The sequence below is a fragment of the Mustela erminea genome, chromosome 2 (assembly GCF_009829155.1).
Source record: "Mustela erminea isolate mMusErm1 chromosome 2, mMusErm1.Pri, whole genome shotgun sequence".
NCBI lineage: Eukaryota > Metazoa > Chordata > Mammalia > Carnivora > Mustelidae > Mustela > Mustela erminea.
Window position 1 is genome coordinate 12,387,658 of NC_045615.1, and position 17,897 is coordinate 12,405,554.

General features: G+C 48.8%; 1 protein-coding gene across 6 annotated transcripts in view; it reads right to left on the minus strand.

The window, feature by feature from the left end:
• Positions 1-585: 585 nt before the first annotated feature.
• GATA4 (GATA binding protein 4) overlaps positions 586-17,897 on the minus strand; it is an 82,775-nt gene continuing 65,463 nt past the window's right edge. For 5 of the 6 annotated variants that reach the window (XM_032332256.1, XM_032332254.1, XM_032332257.1 and 2 more), the window contains 5 exons: positions 10,824-10,993; positions 9,511-9,636; positions 5,760-5,847; positions 3,908-4,056; positions 586-2,440 (listed from right to left, as the gene is read on the minus strand). In XM_032332256.1, the coding sequence (XP_032188147.1) occupies positions 2,258-2,440; positions 3,908-4,056; positions 5,760-5,847; positions 9,511-9,636; positions 10,824-10,993 (716 nt within the window). In that variant the 3' untranslated portion in view covers positions 586-2,257. The remainder of the gene's footprint in view (positions 2,441-3,907; positions 4,057-5,759; positions 5,848-9,510; positions 9,637-10,823; positions 10,994-17,897) is intronic. The other variant, XM_032332258.1, reaches the window with a different exon arrangement.

Genomic DNA, 17,897 nt, shown 5'->3' on the forward strand with positions numbered 1-17,897 from the left:
TACCCCAACTCCTAGCCCACTTTTACAATGAAGTGATTAAGCCATTCTGTCGGCCTAAGCAGGTGAAGACAAATGGATAAGGGACAAGTTTTCATCTCCCCTCTAGAAGCTGGTTTGGATCAAACCATAAAGAAGTGGACGAGGGCAAGAACAAGTTAGGGTGATCTTAAGCCAGGTGGGCTGGACAGACCACCACTCTGTGCTCTGCCTCACGCCCCACCCCCAACCCCGCTGGCCCTGAGGAAAGCTCTAGAAATGGCCCCCTTCATCAGGCAGCAACCATTGGGTGAAAGGAACTTTAGTTAATGGCTGGCCCGACCCTCTGTTAGGAAACCAAAGCCTAGAGGTTACCGGGCAAGGTGGCAAACTAGTCAGTAGCAGGGCTGGGACGAGGGTTCTTTTCACTAGCCAGCGTCTCATAAAGAAGTCCTGGCCAACTGCCATACATGAGTGAAGAGAGAACACGATTTTGTGCAGTCTGTGGGCAGATCGGCGAAGGGGCCTCTGTGACTCGGGACTACCTCGCAGAGGGCAGCATCGAGCCTCCCAGTAATGACCTCTGAGGGAGGAGAAGGAAAAGAGGAGTACAGATGAATTTATTAGTTAAATACTGATTTTACAGCCATTCCACCTTAAGACAATGTTAACAGGTTTGTGGGTTAGGAAGGTACACGAGGGTGGCCTTCACGGAAGAAAGCGACGTAAATGATGATTAAAACAGAATCTTGGTTTAAAAATATTCTCTGCTACAGCCAGGAGGATTTGGGGGTTGGGAGCTGGGCCTCTGGGGGGAGAATGTAGGAAGGCCACAGTCCGCTATAGCTCTGCTGCTGAGGAGGCCCAGCAGAGAGGAGTCTCTGTGAGCCCCAGCATCACGGGCAGGAACAGCAACATGGACAGAAGAAGGCCAATTCCAGAAGAGCACAGGGCCGGAGGCTCCCAGAGGGCCCACCCTCGGTGTCTTCTCTGTCGTCTTTCCATCTGAGTTCGGTTTTGTTGTGTTTCCTTTGATGTTGCAACATCCCGAGCTGTTTGATCCCCGGACAAGAGACTCAGACTTCCTGCTGAGGAAAGGAAGTGGGTGCTGGAGCTCCACACCCCCCGGATGAACTTGGCCTGCTGTCTGACCAAGAGGCACATCTCCACAGAACAAGAGCGGCACTGGCGAAATCCAAGTACAAGAGAGCCAGAATCCATGGAAAGCCCCTGCCCGGCCCAGGGGCCGGCCCCAGCCCCAGGGAGACGGTGTCTACCAGACATGCTCTCCGGAAGGATCTCAAGTCTTAGATGAGTGTTTGTCAAACTTGCTTTAGCAGCAGAACCTTTTTGTACTTCCTCAGACCCTGACTGTGGGTGACAGGGAAGAAGGATTTGGGGCACAGCTGAGGGGGAGGCTGCTGTGGCTAGACTGCCGAGCTCCTGTTTCGCAGAGCGAGACACCTGTTCAAGCTGAAGGGAGAGCTGAATCACTCAGCAGTGGAGGGATTTTTATTTTCAGAGGCCTTGGGGGGTGAGGAGAAGGGACTGGAGTTTGAGCCGAGAGCCAGGGAAAGGAACTTGGGAGAGGTGAAGTTGCCAAGGTGTGATTCGGCCAAGGCACACCTTGCAGTGGGTGAAGCAGCCCTCTCCTCTGTGTCCCCATGAAGCATTCAGTGGCATCAGAGCCACACCTGACGCTTCCTGGGTCAAGATTTGGTACTGAGGAATGCAGGGGTGTGCCAAGCCTCAAGGGGGAGTGCTGGACAGAGGCAGCAGCAGCCTGGGGCTTGTTGCATCCACACACATGTCAAACAGGTGTCCTGGTTCAGGCTGGACCAGAGGTCCCAGCGCCTAGCCCCCTCCACCAACCCTCAGAACCCCAGTGCTGGGAACACCATGGAAAAACCACCATCTCCAGCCACAGTGGTGAAAGGGTAGGGCAAAAGGACATCGAGTCTCCTACAGGGGAGGGGTGGGCTGGAAAACAACAGAGAAGTCTCTTAGTCCACAGAAGGGGCTTAAATGTGCTCATGGTAAAGGGTGGGTTCTTCCAGGTCAGAGTCTGGGCTCTTCCCAGGAGTCCACCCTTGAAAGGCATCTGATATAATCCAACACCCACTTCCCCTAACCAAACTGTCAATTTCAAGTTTCTTCCCAGTTGTTCTTCTGGAGTCATTCTCCAACAGAACGGGCTGGCTCCTGGGGCCCCAGAGCCTCATCTCTGCCGTCCTCCAAGTCCCAAGTCCATGCAGGAATCTGAGGAGGGAAGGAGGTGACATTATGCAGTGATTATGTCCCCATGACTGTCAGCCAAGGCCAGACTGTTCCAAGGGTCCTGCTTGGAGCTGGGCTGCGGTGACTGGCTGACAGAAGATGCGTAGCCTTGTGGGGAGAGCTTCAGGGCCGAGAGGACCGGGTGGATGGAGGGCCCGTGGCTGGACATCGCACTGACTGAGAACGTCTGTAAGCAAAAAGTATAAGATGAGCTCAATGGGATCATTCCTCAGGACTCAGGATGGGGAGGGTCTGGGCTGGGGAGGGGAGCCCCATGACACAGATGTCCCCAGGCTGGCTCCCCCACCAGGAAAGGGATGAGGGGAGAGGACCCGAGGACAAGGTCAGGATAAGAAACCAAGCAGCACGTGTCTCGTTTTTCCAAAGCCCTGTGCCATGGGATGTGAAGGGTCTGTGTGATTCATTTGCTGCTTCTGAGCACTGGGACCCAGTAGAGGTGTGGATATTGTGGTTTCTCAGAAGTCTCTAATAGTTACATGAGACATTTTCCATGGTTTTATCACCATCGGATCTCCATACCCAGAAGGGGCTCCTGGCTCTCCTGGTTCTATGAGACCAGCTCCTTTACCTTGACAGTAAAAAGCTTTTTAGGATATAGCCTCCCTCAAGTGCACGTAGAGAACAGATCAGGACTAACAGGAAACAGTGACCAAGTGTGGGACTATCCTCATCCCAAACAGGGGAACCAAAGAGGGAAGGGGTTGGGGAGTAGGAATGCCATCATATTCGAAAGAGGGAAATGACAGTATTGCTGACCCATCTTCAGGACACACATTTGAGGCCAGAGCTGTAGCTGACCCTCATTAAATGGCACCCTGCCCATGACCTCCACACCAACCCTCCGTGCCCACCCACCCTGCCCCTTGTAGTTTCCACACCTTTGCCCATGCCAGGAGGGTCATCTTCCTTCCTTTCCCCCTGTTAAAATCTATCCATCCTGAGGCCCCTGGGTGGCTCAGTCATTAAGCATCTGCCTTCCACTCAGGTTATGATCCCAGAGTCTTGGGATCAAGTCCCGGATTGGCATTGGGATTCCTGCTCAGTGGGGAGTCTGCTTCTCTCTCTGCCCCTCCCCCAGACTTGTGCTCTCTCTTGCGCTTGTTCTCGCTCTCTCAAATAAATAAATAAAATCTTTAAAAAACATCTATCCATCCTTCAAGGTGAAGGCCAAACCACCTCTCACTTAGGAGACAGCCTGCCCAGAAAGCCCATGTGCCACCTTATACAGCCCGCTACAGTCATACAGCCATCCTCAAGGCACACAGCCTGACTCAGGTTGTGGGTTGTATCCCAATGTGTCCCTTCACATTCCCTGTATCCAAAGGTCCCAGCATGGAGGAGCTACTCAACATTTGTGTGTCATAGCTGTGTGCCCAAATCATCCTAACTTGACCAGATGTGTTAAAATAGACCCTCATAAAAAAAAAAAATTGAAAATTAAAAAAAAAATAGACCCTCATGCAGACAACCCCTAGCCTCAGTGGGGCCCCAAGGCCACCAAGCAGCTCCTGCTGCCACCTGCTGGGGCCCAGCTACAGCTCCCGTGTTCCAGTGCTGACCCAGCCACCTGGTCCTTGGCGGTGTACCACTGTCCCACCCGCGGTCCTATCCCCACGCCTGGGGAAGGGGGTACCTGGGACATGGAGCTGCTGTGCCCGTAGTGGGACGACAGCCCGGGCTCTGTCTTGATGGGACGCATCTCTTCGCTGCTGCTGGTGGCTGCGTTGCTGGAGTTGCTGGAGGCGCTGCTGGCGGGAGGAAGGCTCTCACCACCCGAGGGACCTAGAATAAGGCCGAGTCAGGACACCCAGACCAGGGGCAGGGGCAAACGGATGGCAGTCCTTGGAGACAGCCAGGGTAGGTCCATGCTAACGGCGTTATTTATAGCTGCCAGGGAGGGAGGCAGGGTCCTTCATGAGTGCTGGGCAGCGGTTGTCAAAATGGGACCCATGAAAATACTGGAATGTCAAAGGAACTTTCTCAAGGGACGGGCTCACCACCCTGGATTCCAAACCCTTGAGACCACATGTGTCTCAGGATTCAAAAGTGTCTGGTATTAAAATCCATAACTGTATGTTCTATATGTTATATTCTATATGTTATAGAATTTAATATGTTATAGAATATAATATATAATATAGAATTATGTTATAGAATATAATATATATAACATATAGAATATAACATAACTATATGTTATAGAATGCTTCCAGTGGTGCCGGAGGCAACATCCCTTAATGAAATACATTCACGGTTCTGCAGCAAAAGATGTGAATCTCCACACATGAGATAAATAAAGGCGATAAATAGTGGAATCTGTTCACATGAGGTTTTGCTGCCTAACCTGGCTCCCTGGATCTGGAATTTCGAAGATGGGGCTGTTCCCCCTGAACTAAATGCTTGCTCTCCCTGTCCCTGCGGCATATAAGGTGATGACGTTCCCCAGGACATGGTGCTGTACTTCTACGACAGTACGGATACAGGCAGAGAGGCAGAGGGCCACTGGAGTGAGACATGGAAAATTCTAGCGAGACTTACTGCCCGAAGGGGTAAGTGCTGTGGAATTTGGGAAAGGAGAACTTTGGCTATGGTCTCAGCAGTGGAAAGGGGAAATCTATCTGTTTGTCATGCCTTAGATTAAAAGATAAAGTTCCCATCGGATCAGCTGATTTACTTTCTATGCAGTATTTTACTTTCTATGGCAGTATTTACTGATTTACTTTTCTATGGCAGTATTTCCCATGAAAACTTTAATTGGGTAGCAGTGTTGAAGAGGGAGCACTCTTGATAGAAACATGAGTCGTCCTCACTCTTCACCTAGAAACTGAGATGGTAAAGTGGTACCTGCGACAGAATATGGACCCGGAAGTGTAAAAACTTGGGGTTTAATTCCAGGTCTACCCACGCACAGCTGTGTGACTCTAGCTAAGTTACTAACCTCTCTGCACCTCAGTTTGCTCAGGAGTAAAATGGGGATAATGAGTCATATGGGGAACTTTAAGGACCAATGAACTACTAATGGTGAAACAGCTTTCTAAAATGCTAGGTACTACATGATGTTAACTGTGCATTGGCTTACAAATCAAGGCTTACTAATGGGGACCTGTTTTCCTAGATCCCAGTTATCTCAAGGAGAACATAAAAGAACCAAGCTCTTGAATGGCCAGCTGCAGCACAGAAGATGGAGCGAAAAGTAGTGTTCTTTTCTGTTTCTGGCCCCCAACTGGTCCAGCTGGACCACTAGTGCCTTTGCAACTGGCAGTCATCACGCACCTTGAATTGAGCCTGCTTTAAAAGCACCCCAGATGTTGCATGGTGATGCTACTTCTCCCTGGGTTATCATTCTGTCCTGAATAGTGGGGGCTGCACAATGCTCTCATGCCTCCCTAGCCTGGGCTGGCCCACCCAGCCAAGAAAACCTGGTTTTCACATACTCCGGGGGCTATGGAGTTAGTCATACAATTACACACAATTCTTTTCCTCACCTGCCGGTGTCTTAGATTTATTAAGATTCTTGGGCTTCCGTTTTCTGGTCTGAATCCCCTCTTTCCGCATTGCAAGAGGCCTTGGGACCTAGAGGGTTACAAGTCAATATATATGGTTTTCCACTTATACATGATCTGCTACAGTATTTAAACATGCACACACACTATGAGAAGGCAACATCTAAGCAATTCCTCTACAAACCCTGGGGCTGGGACTAGGTAAGTCAGCCCCCGGCACACCTGGAGAAAGAAATCAAATATGTACTGAGCTCCTATACTATGTGCTGTGTTCCACTCACCTAGAGAAATAGAGGCGTAAAGACACCATTCCTTCCCTCCAGAGTTTCAGTTGACTGGGAAAGACAAGCAGGAAACAACCAAACTCATAGGTGGTGTGGGAGAATGGAGAAGAAACACTAAACTGTGTTCCCAGCTGGGGAGGAGGGGAAGTGGTACATGACCCTATTAATGAAGGCTTCACTCAGGAGGTGATGCCTAAGTTGTGAGAGGTCGGCAAGTAGACAAGGGGCAGGCATTTCAGGCAGCAGGAACAGTTTCTGCAAAAACCTTTAGTTTATCAGCAAAATCAGGACACGATGAAAAGGACAAGGGGGTGCTATTAATAATTATGCTGAGAAAATAGGCAGACACTGGGCCAGCCCCCGTGAATTGAGAGTTCAAGTCACTCTACTTAGAGCAGTTCAGCACTGCATTAAGTCTGGTTGGGGCCAAATGTGGTCTTTCCGTGGGGAGCAACAAGAGATCATGTTGGGGAGACTGCCCTGTGGCCAGGTCCTGAGATAAACTGTCCATGGACAACACTTTTATTGCACTGACTTCTCATAAACAAGCAGTGACTGTCAAGTGTCATGCTCTTGAACCACGCACAGGTGCCTAGACAACAGTCTGGGGAAGAGAATTGTTAGATCATCTTTCAAGTATTTTTAAATAGCATGCCTTCCCCATATTTGGTTTCTTAGGCCAGGTCAACAAAATCTTTTAACTCCTGGTCTGTGCTTGTCTCCTGGATGGGACTCATAAAGGCTATGCCTGAAATACTGAATGAAAAGTAATTACCCACTTCAGAGATTAAACATGGAATGGTTAAGGGGTGCCTGGGTGGCTCAGTGGGTTAAAGTCTCTGCCTTCGGCTCAGGTCATGATCCCAGGGTCCTGGGATGGAGCTCCACATCGGGCTCTCTGCTCAGCAGGGAGTCTGCTTCCTCCTCTCTCTTTCTGCCTGCCTCTCTTCCTACTTGTGATCTCTGTCAAATAAATAAATATAATCTTAAAAAAAAAAAATGGAATGGTTAAGAGAAATACTGCCGGTTAGGTGAACCTGAACCTGCCTCCTGGTCAACTGAGAGCTGCATCCAACAGTATTCCCACCTTTAGAGGAAAGTGTCCTCTCTTCTCTCTAGCCCGCCACCCTGACTTTGGCCCACTTGAAGCCCATCCTGACCTCAGAAGAATATAGCCCTCATGTTTATCCCCACCAACCTCAATACTTTAAAAAAAAATTGTGTAAAATACACATAACATAAAATCTATCATCTCAACCCTTTCTAGTAGTGTTAAGGATATTCACAATGTTATACAACCATCACCACTGTCTCTCTCCAGATCATTTCTCATCTTGAAAACTGAAACTCTGTCCTCATTAAACACAAACTTGCTATTTCCCCGTCTGCCAGCCCCTGGCAGCCCTTATTCTACTTTCTGTCTCTATGAGTTTGATTAGTCTGGGTACCTCGTGGAAGTAGAATCACATAAAACTTGTCCGTTTGTGACTGACTTCTTTCACTTAGCATGATGACTTCAAGGTTCATCCACCTGGTACTGTGTATTCGGACATATGTCCCTTTAAAGGCTGACTGGTAATCCATTGCAAGGACAGACCACATTGTGCTTACCCAACTGTGGACACCTTGGGTTGCTTTCACCTTTGGCTATTGTGAATAATGCTACTGTGGACATGAGGACATGCATAGCTGTTCAAGGCTCTGCTTTCCATTCTTTTGGGATCTATACCCAGAAGTGGGATTGTAGGGTCATATGCTAATTCTATTTTTTAATTTTTTAATACCTGCATAATATTCCTTTCCCCATTTCTTCCACCATTTCCCTATTGAAGAACATGAGTTTCTTCAACCATTTCCCTACTGAAGGTTTTTTCCCTCCATTCTCTCTATCACAGTGACTCAACAAACATCCTTGATAAACTTTTCTGCAGAAAGAAGTATATTTTCTTATGACTGGTCTTAACTATATTTTGGCTATTTTTTTCTTTCTCACTAACAAGAAAACATGGTACACATCTCATGATGAGCACTGAATAACGTACAGAATTGTTGGATCACTGGGGCACCTGGGTGGTGCAGTGGGTTAAGTGTCTGACTCTTGGTTTTGGCTCAAGTCACGACCTCAGGGTTGTGAGATCGAGCCCTGTGTTGGCGCAGGCTCCCTGCCCAGCACAGGGTCTGCTTTAATACTCTCTCCCTTTCCCTCTACCCCTCCTCTCCCTCAAATAAACTAAAAAAAAACCCAAACCTGTTGAATCACTATACTGCACACCTGAAACTAAAATAGTACCATATGTTAACTACACTGGAATTAAAACTAAAAAACTAATTTAAAAAAAGAAAGAAAACTAATTTAAAAAAAGAAAGAAAACATCCCTCTGTTATCAATCCTGTCCTATGGGGCAACTGAAGGACCGGCCTCTTATGTTTCTTACACTTGAAAACATCTGCCAACATGTACGCACACATACAGATCTACACATGTATGTACATGTGTGCTCATCCATGCATCCATCTGTATCTGTCTGTGTTTAACACACCCACACCCCCATAGTATGGGAGCATAGTATGTATATTACTTTGCAGTATGCTTTTTTGTTACTCCAAGTCAAGATACATGGCTCTAATTTGGTATTTCTTTAAATTTCTGTACAATATTCCCCAACATAGTATTGCCGCAATTCAATCAACCATTCCTTTATGAGGCTTTAAGATGGTTTCTAGTTTTTGCCAGTACAAATACTGCAGCAATCAACAGTTCAAACATCATTACATACTGATTCTTTTATTGTTTTACAGGCCAGTTTCCCAAAGGCAGAGCTGCTGGTCAAAAGATACATGTGTTTTTTATCCTTAATAAGTACTGCCAGGAACACCTTGGTGGCTCAGTTCATGGGCATCAGACTCCTGATTTCTGCTCAGGTCATGATCTCAGGGTCCTGGGATCAAGCGCCACATTGGGCTCCTTGCTCAGCAGGAGAGTCTGCTTCTCCCTCTCCCTCTGTCTCTGCCACTCCTCCTGCTTGAGTGTTCTCTGTGTGTGTGTGTGTGCGTCAAATAAGCAAAATCTTAAAAAAAAAAAAAAAAAAAAAGGTACTTTGAGGGAAATTTCCCCATGAACACTTGCAGTAAGAGTCACATGCCAATCAATTCCATAAGAGAGCAATCCTCCAAATCTACACCAGCCTTTGACCACGCGGGCTCCAGAGCTCAGACTCCCAGCTTCTAGGAATGTGGGAATAAATGTCTGTTGTATACAGGCCACTGGGTCTGCGGTGCTTTATGGCAGCCCACATGGTCCAAGACAGCCTGTAAGTTTCCTTCCAAATCTCAGTGTCTTGGCAGAGAGGGCAACAATGACGTCATGTCTGCAAGTGGGAGGACCAGTGAGAGCTAGGGGATGGGACCCCCGGTGCGGCTGGGGGGCGGGGGCGGGGTGAGCTACTCACGCCGTGGAGCTTCATGTAGAGGCCGCAGGCATTGCACACCGGCTCACCCTCGGCATTGCGGCGCCACAGCGTGGTGGTGGTGGTCTGGCAGTTGGCACAGGACAGGCCCACCCGGCGGGAAGCCGACTGCAACAGAGAAGCAGACACTTCATGTCCAAGCGGAAGGCCCGCTGCTGCTTTTATGTCAGGGGGAGCCCCGAGGGGCTGTCCCGCCCTGAGTGGGTGGCGAGGTCATCTAGCAGAGCCCTGAAGAACCTCTGAGCAGCTGAAGGACTGTTTTCTCCCCTCACATTAGCTCCTCCTGGCTGGGAGCGGGGGAGAACAGGGACTTCAGCGGCAGGAGGACAGTGAATTCTAACCCTCACTGGCATTAGTGGCGTATCAGTCATTCCTCAGGCAGGGCCCTGGGGGCAGAAAAGCTTTCCTCAAAAGTAGAATAAACGTGAGGAAGAATTACTGCATTCAAGTTGTCCTCAGGGGCTGGATGGGCCTTGGGACCCCAAGAAAGTTAACCCTCAGGGCTTAACCCCTCTGTTCCTCCCTCCCTAATATACATGAAGCCTAGCTTGTGTTGGCCCAAATCAAATTATACTAGAAAAGACCACAGAGCCAAGAACCAAAAACCCCATTACAAACCTTCCCAGCCGTAAGGCCCAGCACACCCTGCTTAATCTCCCCCTGGGCTTTGGGTTTTATTAACTCATCAGCTGAAAACAGGGTAAGGAAGAGTTCCCCTTCCTTGTGGGGTTGATGTGAAAACAGGAGATGTCCAAGGCAAGGCTGGACTGGGAACCAGGAAGCCCGGACTCTGGTTCCAGATGGGAGACTCGGTATTCCTGTGACCGTGGGTGAGGCTGTTGGCTGTGCTGAGCCTCACTTTTCACTTCTGCATAACGAAGGCCTTAAACTAGACGGTTTGGAACATCCTAGCTGCTGGAGCTAACTCTAAAGATATCAGAAATTACTGCGTTGCCACCCACCCACACCTTCTTTTTTAAAGATGACTTGAGGGGCACCTGGGGGGCTCAGTCGGTTAAGTTTCTGCCTATGGCTCAGGTCACGATCCCGGAATCCCAAGATCAAGCCCTGCCTTGTGGGGCTCCCTGCTCAGCGGGGTACCTGCTCCTCCCTCTCCCTCTGCCCCTCCCCCTGCTTGTGCTCAATCTCTCTCAAATAAATAAATAAAATCTTTTGTAAAAACTTAAGTCCAAAGTTCAGACCCTGGGAATTTCCCACCAAGCGTGAGCCCTGATGCCAGGTGCCGAGAGAGGGAATGACTAGGGGACTTGAGCCTAGTTGGGGTCCGTGCTTACCAGCCGGCGCTGGGGCTTGATCAGGGGCCGGTTGATGCCATTCATCTTGTGGTAGAGGCCGCAGGCGTTGCAGAGGTAATGCCCCGTCCCGTCGCGCCTCCAGAGCGGGGTGGACATGGCCCCACAGTTGACACACTCCCTGCCTTCCGAGAAGTCATCAAACATATCTACTGGGTGGAAAAGAAGATGGAGGATTAATTCTTTCTGTTTGTGCCCAGAAAACTTAACATCGGCGAATCCAGAGGCCAAGGACATGATGCCCTCTCCTTGCAAGGAGTACAAGGAGGATCAGCTCGGGGGGGGGGGGGCTCCATTTACTGGGCTCGGACCTCAAGCACTGGAGGCTCAGCTCATAGGACTGTCAGGGGAAGTAGACAGTTGTACTCTGGGCATCGCAGGCAGTCGCAGCAAGGCTCTCCCTGGTCACGAGGAAAGGAAGACTCGGCCAGCGACCACCAGCAGCCTGCATTTTTGTCCCTCTCTCTCCTTCAGAGCCCCCAGCCCTGAGGTTCTCACCCAACGCTGAATTCCACCCAAACCTTTCTCCTCTCTTTTTTCCCTTCAAAATTCAGATTCCTTTTCGCTTTCAATAAAAATATTTTATTTTATTTTAATTATTAAAAAACAAACAAAAGATTTGCTCCATAAAATTTAGAAATTAAAATGTGTAAAGAAAATACAAATGGGGGTGCCTGGGTGGCTCAGGCATTAAACCTCTGCCTTGGGCTCAGGTCATGATCCCAGGGCCCTGGGATCAAGCCCCACCTCAGGCTCTGTGCTCAGCGGGAAGGCTGCTTCTCCCTCTCCCACTCCCCCTGCTTGTGTTCCCTCTCTTGCTGTGTTTCTCTCTGTCAAATAAAAAAAAGAAAATATAAATGATATGTAATCCTCTGATTCCAAGATCACCAGTGTTATTAACCTTTTGTTCTATTCTAACCTTTGCAATACTTCATGTCTTGACATATACTTTGCCTAGTCGAGGTCAAGCTACATAATTTTGAGCCTATTTATTTCACATGATACCAAGGTATTTTTCCCAAATTAGAAATTTTTCATCAACTCATTTCAGCATAGTACGGAATCCCATCATACCAATGTGCATCCTTCATTATCATTAAACTTTTATTTAATCTCTACCCAGTTTCTGCTCATTTTTGTGTACAATTCTTAGCATTTCTGCCTATTCTACTCCTAGGGGAGTCTCCTAAGGAATTAACCAAAGGGACTACATTTTTGGAAAGTTTTCAAAATTATCAAACTGCCCTGCAAAAAAGGCTGTGATTCATTTTCACTCATTTTGTCATTTCAGTGCATCTGTATGATATGCTGTATCAGAGTTTGACAGATTTTCCTGCTTCTTGGTCCATAAAATATAGGTCCATATTGCAAGCAACAGTGACTTAGGGTCACTCACTTCCCTGGGCACACTGCCACCACTCTCAGTCTCCTACACTCACTCACCCCCCCCAACTCTATTGTCCAGGTCTATTGAGTTTTACAATTGACAAATTTCACTCATGCCCATTGTAGTTGCCCTGCTGAGATAGGCTGGGCCAGGTTTCTTATTCCGTATGATCTGTACAAAGCCTGGCTCAGAAGTTCCAGAAATCTCCCTGACTCCATATACACCGCTTCCTATTTTGAAGAATATTTTATATTCCACCCATATTTTCTGTCCCTAAATGCAGCTACCCTGGAATTTGGACCGTTCTTGTCCTACTACCAGAGGCAAGAGTGGATTCCTCTCTCACAACAGGGCGGGGGATACTTGGAGAGGAGGGGTTTTAAGAGCTCTCTCTCCACCAGGACCTAGCACTGGATTTTAAGGTCACACATTCTCCTAGTACTGTGGCCCAGTTACTTGCCGTAAGGGAACGTGGGCTGAAGAAGAGGATGGATGGTGGGGGGCCCTCCCTCAACTCTGGGTACACAAACAGTCATTTGCACCTGCAAACAAGTAGCTGTGTGTCCACACCGAGTCAACAATGTGCAGGTGTGAGGGGCTATTTGTTCAGGCCAGGGAGCTGAGCACACACCGGTCACAAGAGAGGCTATTTTTGCACCTGGGTCACACTGAGAACCCTCCAGCAAGGTCACCTGCTTTCAGAGCCTCATACAAAACAACAAGTCCCGTCCGAGTTTGCTGCTCTGAGCCAGGGTGAGGCAAGGAATGAGCCCGCACACCACCCTCGCCACCATCATAGCCACCTCCACCTCCAAACCCGCAAGTGCTGCCCTTGCCGGGAGCCAGTCAACCCTGTTCACCGGGAGTTCACAGAAGGACCTTAGAGCAAGGAGAGGCACTTGCAAGGTCGTCCTTTGGGTGGGTGTTTGCAATGAACACTAGATGGCACTCCAGCCTCAAAATTGAAACAATACATGGTCTTCCAGCCTAAATCGTGCTTGGGGATGGAGGACTGTTTCAGATCGTTTTCCCAGGCCAAAGCTAATGCAACCCTCCTGTTCCATTGGGTTTTTGTTTGTTTGTTTGGTTGGTTGGTTGGTTGGTTTTGTTTCTGTTTTTTTTAATTATGGAAAGGTTTAAACACACTCAAAAGTGGACAGGATGAACTCTTATTTAATCATCATCCAGTCTCCAACAATTTGTGCCCAGTCTTTTCCCATGGATCTCTCCACCCTCTTTCCTCCGTCCTGAATAACTGAAGGAAACCCCAGACGCTCTACCATTTCATTCATAAATATTCCAGTATGTAGGTCTCACAGAAAAAGAATCACACTCTCCTCCTCTTAAAGATAGCAAACCAGGGGTCGCTGGGTGGCTCAGCCGGTCATGCATCTGCCTCTTAGGGTCCTGGAATGAAGCCCCGCATTGAGCTCCCTGCTCAGTGGGGAGTCTGCTTCTCCCTCTGCCCCTCCTCCCTGCTCATGCTCTCTCTTAAGTCTCAAATAAATTAATAAAACCTTTTTGAAAATACCTTTAAAAAAAGAGAGAGACAAATCAGCTTCTTTCCCATGTTCTGGTTTATCTCAAGAAGACCCTAGAGACAAAAACCTCATAATCTGGTCCTCTTTTGGAGGGGAGAGCTCCTCTTCTCTTCACACTTCTGGTTTTATATGCAGGGGCAGAATCTCATCGAAGAAGCCATCCTGGCAATTACAGGTTTCTCTGCTACTTACTGGCCTTATTGAAACCCCGACACAAAGGTTTGCCTTAGAAACTCCTTCACACTTGCCTCACAGAATAGGTTACATTCAAGGCAATTATTTTACTGGCCAGGAAAAGGCCCTGGAGGTTGGCAAATATGTATTTGTCACTAACAAATATTTACTGAGCATCTGCTATTTAAGCACTCTGATAGATGTCCCAAAAGCTAAGAGGGAAACTTATTCTCAGAAGGCTAATAACCGAGTTGGGCAAATTGGGCCAAAATACCAATAATGAGTTAATAATAAGGCTCAACTCATTTTTAGAACCCACCTTAACCAAGCTGGGATTTGTATGGCAGATGTTTCTTGTCTAGGGTGGGAAGTGCAGAAGTCAGACCCATATTAAAGGGTCTGCTGTGAATGACAGTAGCCAAAGGAAAAAATGGGATAAGAGGTCAAGGCCATGGTTCCTCAAGGCACCCTGTCAGATGTACCCAGTCTCTCTACAGTCAACTACCCCTCCAAATCTATAGAAGTTTCCATGTTTTCTATCAGAAAGGCTTGCCATCCAACCTACTCAACAACATGTTACAGAAGTTTAAATGATTATTACGAAGACACGGTAACAATCAAGGAAAATGTTTAGCCCTCACCTTAAATGAAAAGGGCAACACATAAACTGCTAGGCCCACCCTGATGGCAGCTAAAGCCCCCAGGGAGGAGGGAGTTTTTGGTAGACTAGCTATTATAAAGTGGTCTTTTCTTTCTTAAAAATGCCATTCTGGAATGCCATAGTTGCCTCTTTAAAAAAAAAAAAAAATCTGATAAAAAATTAAAACAAAAACAAAGACTTTTGATCACCTTAAGCAGCTCCCAGTCCGCTATGGGGGGACTATTTTCCTCTTTTGCATCACACACATACACCCCTACCCTGGACAGAAGAAAGGGGAGTACAAACCCTGCTGCTTAGCAGCCAGGCTGCCAGAAGTGGGAGGTAATAGGCAGTGAGCCCCAGGGGCAGGAACATCCCCCGGTGTGAACCCTGGTAACCATCATCTCTTATGCCTTCATTAGAAACATGCTGGGTGGAACTTCCCAAAGGGCAAGTGGGCAGGGGCCCCGAAACAAGTTTCTCTGCCTGATTTCTAAGGGTGCAGCTGTGACCTTCACTTATGAAAGCCCTACCTCTCCAGTGCTGGGCATCATAGGAATGGGTCCAGCCACTTAGAAGGCAGTGGGAACCCGACTCTCTCGGAAATGGGTCAGCATTACCCCATCTCCGAGGACAGACTTGTAATAATAGTTGTAAAGTACTTTGCAAATAAGAGGAAAAACTCGCAACAATGGCTGTAAAGTGCTTTGTAAACACCAAATGAGATAACAGTGATGGATTATTGTTAGGTTTGGAGGGGTGGAGAGGGAGTTGGAAGACCCAGGACAAATCTTGGTGCTGGGTTTTTGCAGGGGGAGGGTATAGATAAAAGAGCTAGGAGATTGGGGAATCTGACCTTCCCGCAAAGCAAAGCACAGGGTGGGGGCCATGCGGGCTCAGAATGTAAATTGTGTACCACTCTCAGACCTGGCCAACTTGGAGACTTGCAGAAGAGAAGGAATGGCAGCACACAGCTGATGGCGGATCCCTGTGAGGCCACAAGGCTGCTGCTCATGGGAAGTTGTAATGTATGACATTTAGCAATCAGACACACAAAGTGAACTGGGCCCTAACCCTGAAAATGGGGATCAAACACCTCACCTCCATCCATGAGCCACTTAGGAAAACACTGTTTTTAAAGAAGGAAGCAAACACAGCCTGATTTCTGAGGCATCCGATTTCGTAGGGACGTTCCTAAGAATTATGGCAGATTATTTCTACCCAAGTGCCTGAAAAGAAAAATGTGGGCCAGGAGGTTGAAGGATCCCACCCCTGACTTGCCCACAGAGAAGTGACGCAATCAAAGGCAAGACTCCGACCTCTCCCCTGACCTGCTCCATCCATCTTGGGGAACCCACCCACAGGCAGGGCTAACAAGCAAGTCAGGGCAGGGGAAGGAGGAGTTCGGCTGCCTCCATTTTGACCTCAAACTTTTCAGGTGGGTTCTTCTCTCCAGCCTGTCTCTGGGCTCAGACGGAAGACCTGAAGGGCAAAGCATCCCATGCTGGGAATCAAAACTAGCCCCTTTCATAAGGAGGACTACCCCAGGCCAGCAAGATCCTGACCCTGACGGATGCCAGGACAATGATGGCTTTGACTCTCCCTGTCCCCATGCACGCACCCACCCATGTTTGCCCCCCTCCCCATTTTCCTTACCTAAACCTGAGAGTATTTTCTGAGCCTTTGAGACAGTCTTTGAGATGCCAGTCCACTGTTTCCTGCTGTCAGCCTCACCAAAATAAATGCCCTTCTGTTTTACCACCACTCCATCTCTCTGCCTTTGGATTCTGTCTGTGGGGCGTGGCTGGACCTGGTCTGTGCGGGGGGGGCCCAGAGCAAAGGTACAAGAGCACCCCTGCGCCCCGGCTACACTGGGAGAAGGAAAGGAGGATGAGGGAGAGGAGAAAAGGAGCAGAAAGAAGGGAAAGGAGTCAGAGGCCAGGGTCATGCTTAGCAACATCTGCTGGGCACTGCCTGAAAGCTGGATTTGTCTCTCAACCGCTGGACCTTGCCAATGTGAGTGCCAACCCACCGGGTGGGTGCCACAGAGCCCAGCTCTGCTCAGTCACGGAGGCGCCCCTCGGGCCTTCTGTCTTCTGAGGGGCTTGCTCTCACTAGGGAAAGCTGGGTCTCGAGCCGGAGCCCATGTCGAGCCCTCTCCTCCACCTTCACCCTTCACCCTCCTGACACTACCTGACCTCAGGCCCTTCACTATTTCTGTGGGGGCACTGAAGCCCCAACATCTGTCATGTGTCTGCTCTCCTTGCCCCTGCAGCAGGGGCTGGGCACAGAGATATATCAGACAAAACTGGGGCAAACATCCCTGCTCCAAGTTGTTTTGGTCTAGCTGGGATACACAACTCAAAACAAAGAATTACATGAAATGGGACAGCAGCAATGGCGCCTGGGGTCCACCACGTACCCCCACTCCTCCACCCTTGACTGCACACCTTCCGCTGCCCAAGACCATGCTACGACCTATCTGGGGAGAGAAGACACATAAACACAATGGAAACTGCCCATGCTCTGGGCAGCTATTCAAGGCTATGAAACAGAGGCCAGAGGGGATGCAAGGCCTGGGCAGTGAAAGGGGAGGTACCTGCCCAGAGACCTCCCCAGAGCCAAAGGGGCTTCAGGATCAAAGTCCCGAGCCCCACCCACATGTTCCTTGCTGAACCCCAGCCCCATGTCCCATCCAAAGTTCACCAGAGATTGTGCGTGGATTTCCTGACAACCCTGGCTCTGTCCTCAGGCCGGCGCCTGGGGCTGGGGCACAAGGAGCAAACAAATCCTGAGGTTTTTCTGGCAGCCTGAGCCTTTGGTCTTCTGGGCTTTGTCAGGGGCTGTGACAGGGGCTGCCAAGGAGAAGGCGGACACAGCTCAGGCAGCGTCTGGGCTGGCAAGGATCAGTGCACCTAATCTGAAAGCTCTTGCAGCCACTGATCAGCAGCGGCTCCTGCCAGGCCTGGCCAGAGTGGCCCAGCCCGGAGCCCATGGCCTCTGCTTCCAGGTGCTAAGGGACAAAATGGCAGCGCCTCATGGAGATTATCCATTCCATTCTGACCGCGGTGCCATGAGATGCAGAACATTTTTAGTATCTTACAATCAAGAAACAGAGAATGATCTATATGAAACATGGAGCATGCTATATTTCTTAATAGTCACTGAATAATACGAGAGACCTTTAAACTTTTCTCCAGGTGAATATTGTCATTGTAATGGAAATAAACTTTCACCTTTACACACACATGTGCATGCCCACACACACATGCATGCACACAAACAAAAAATACTGGCGTTCATCTAGGAGCCCA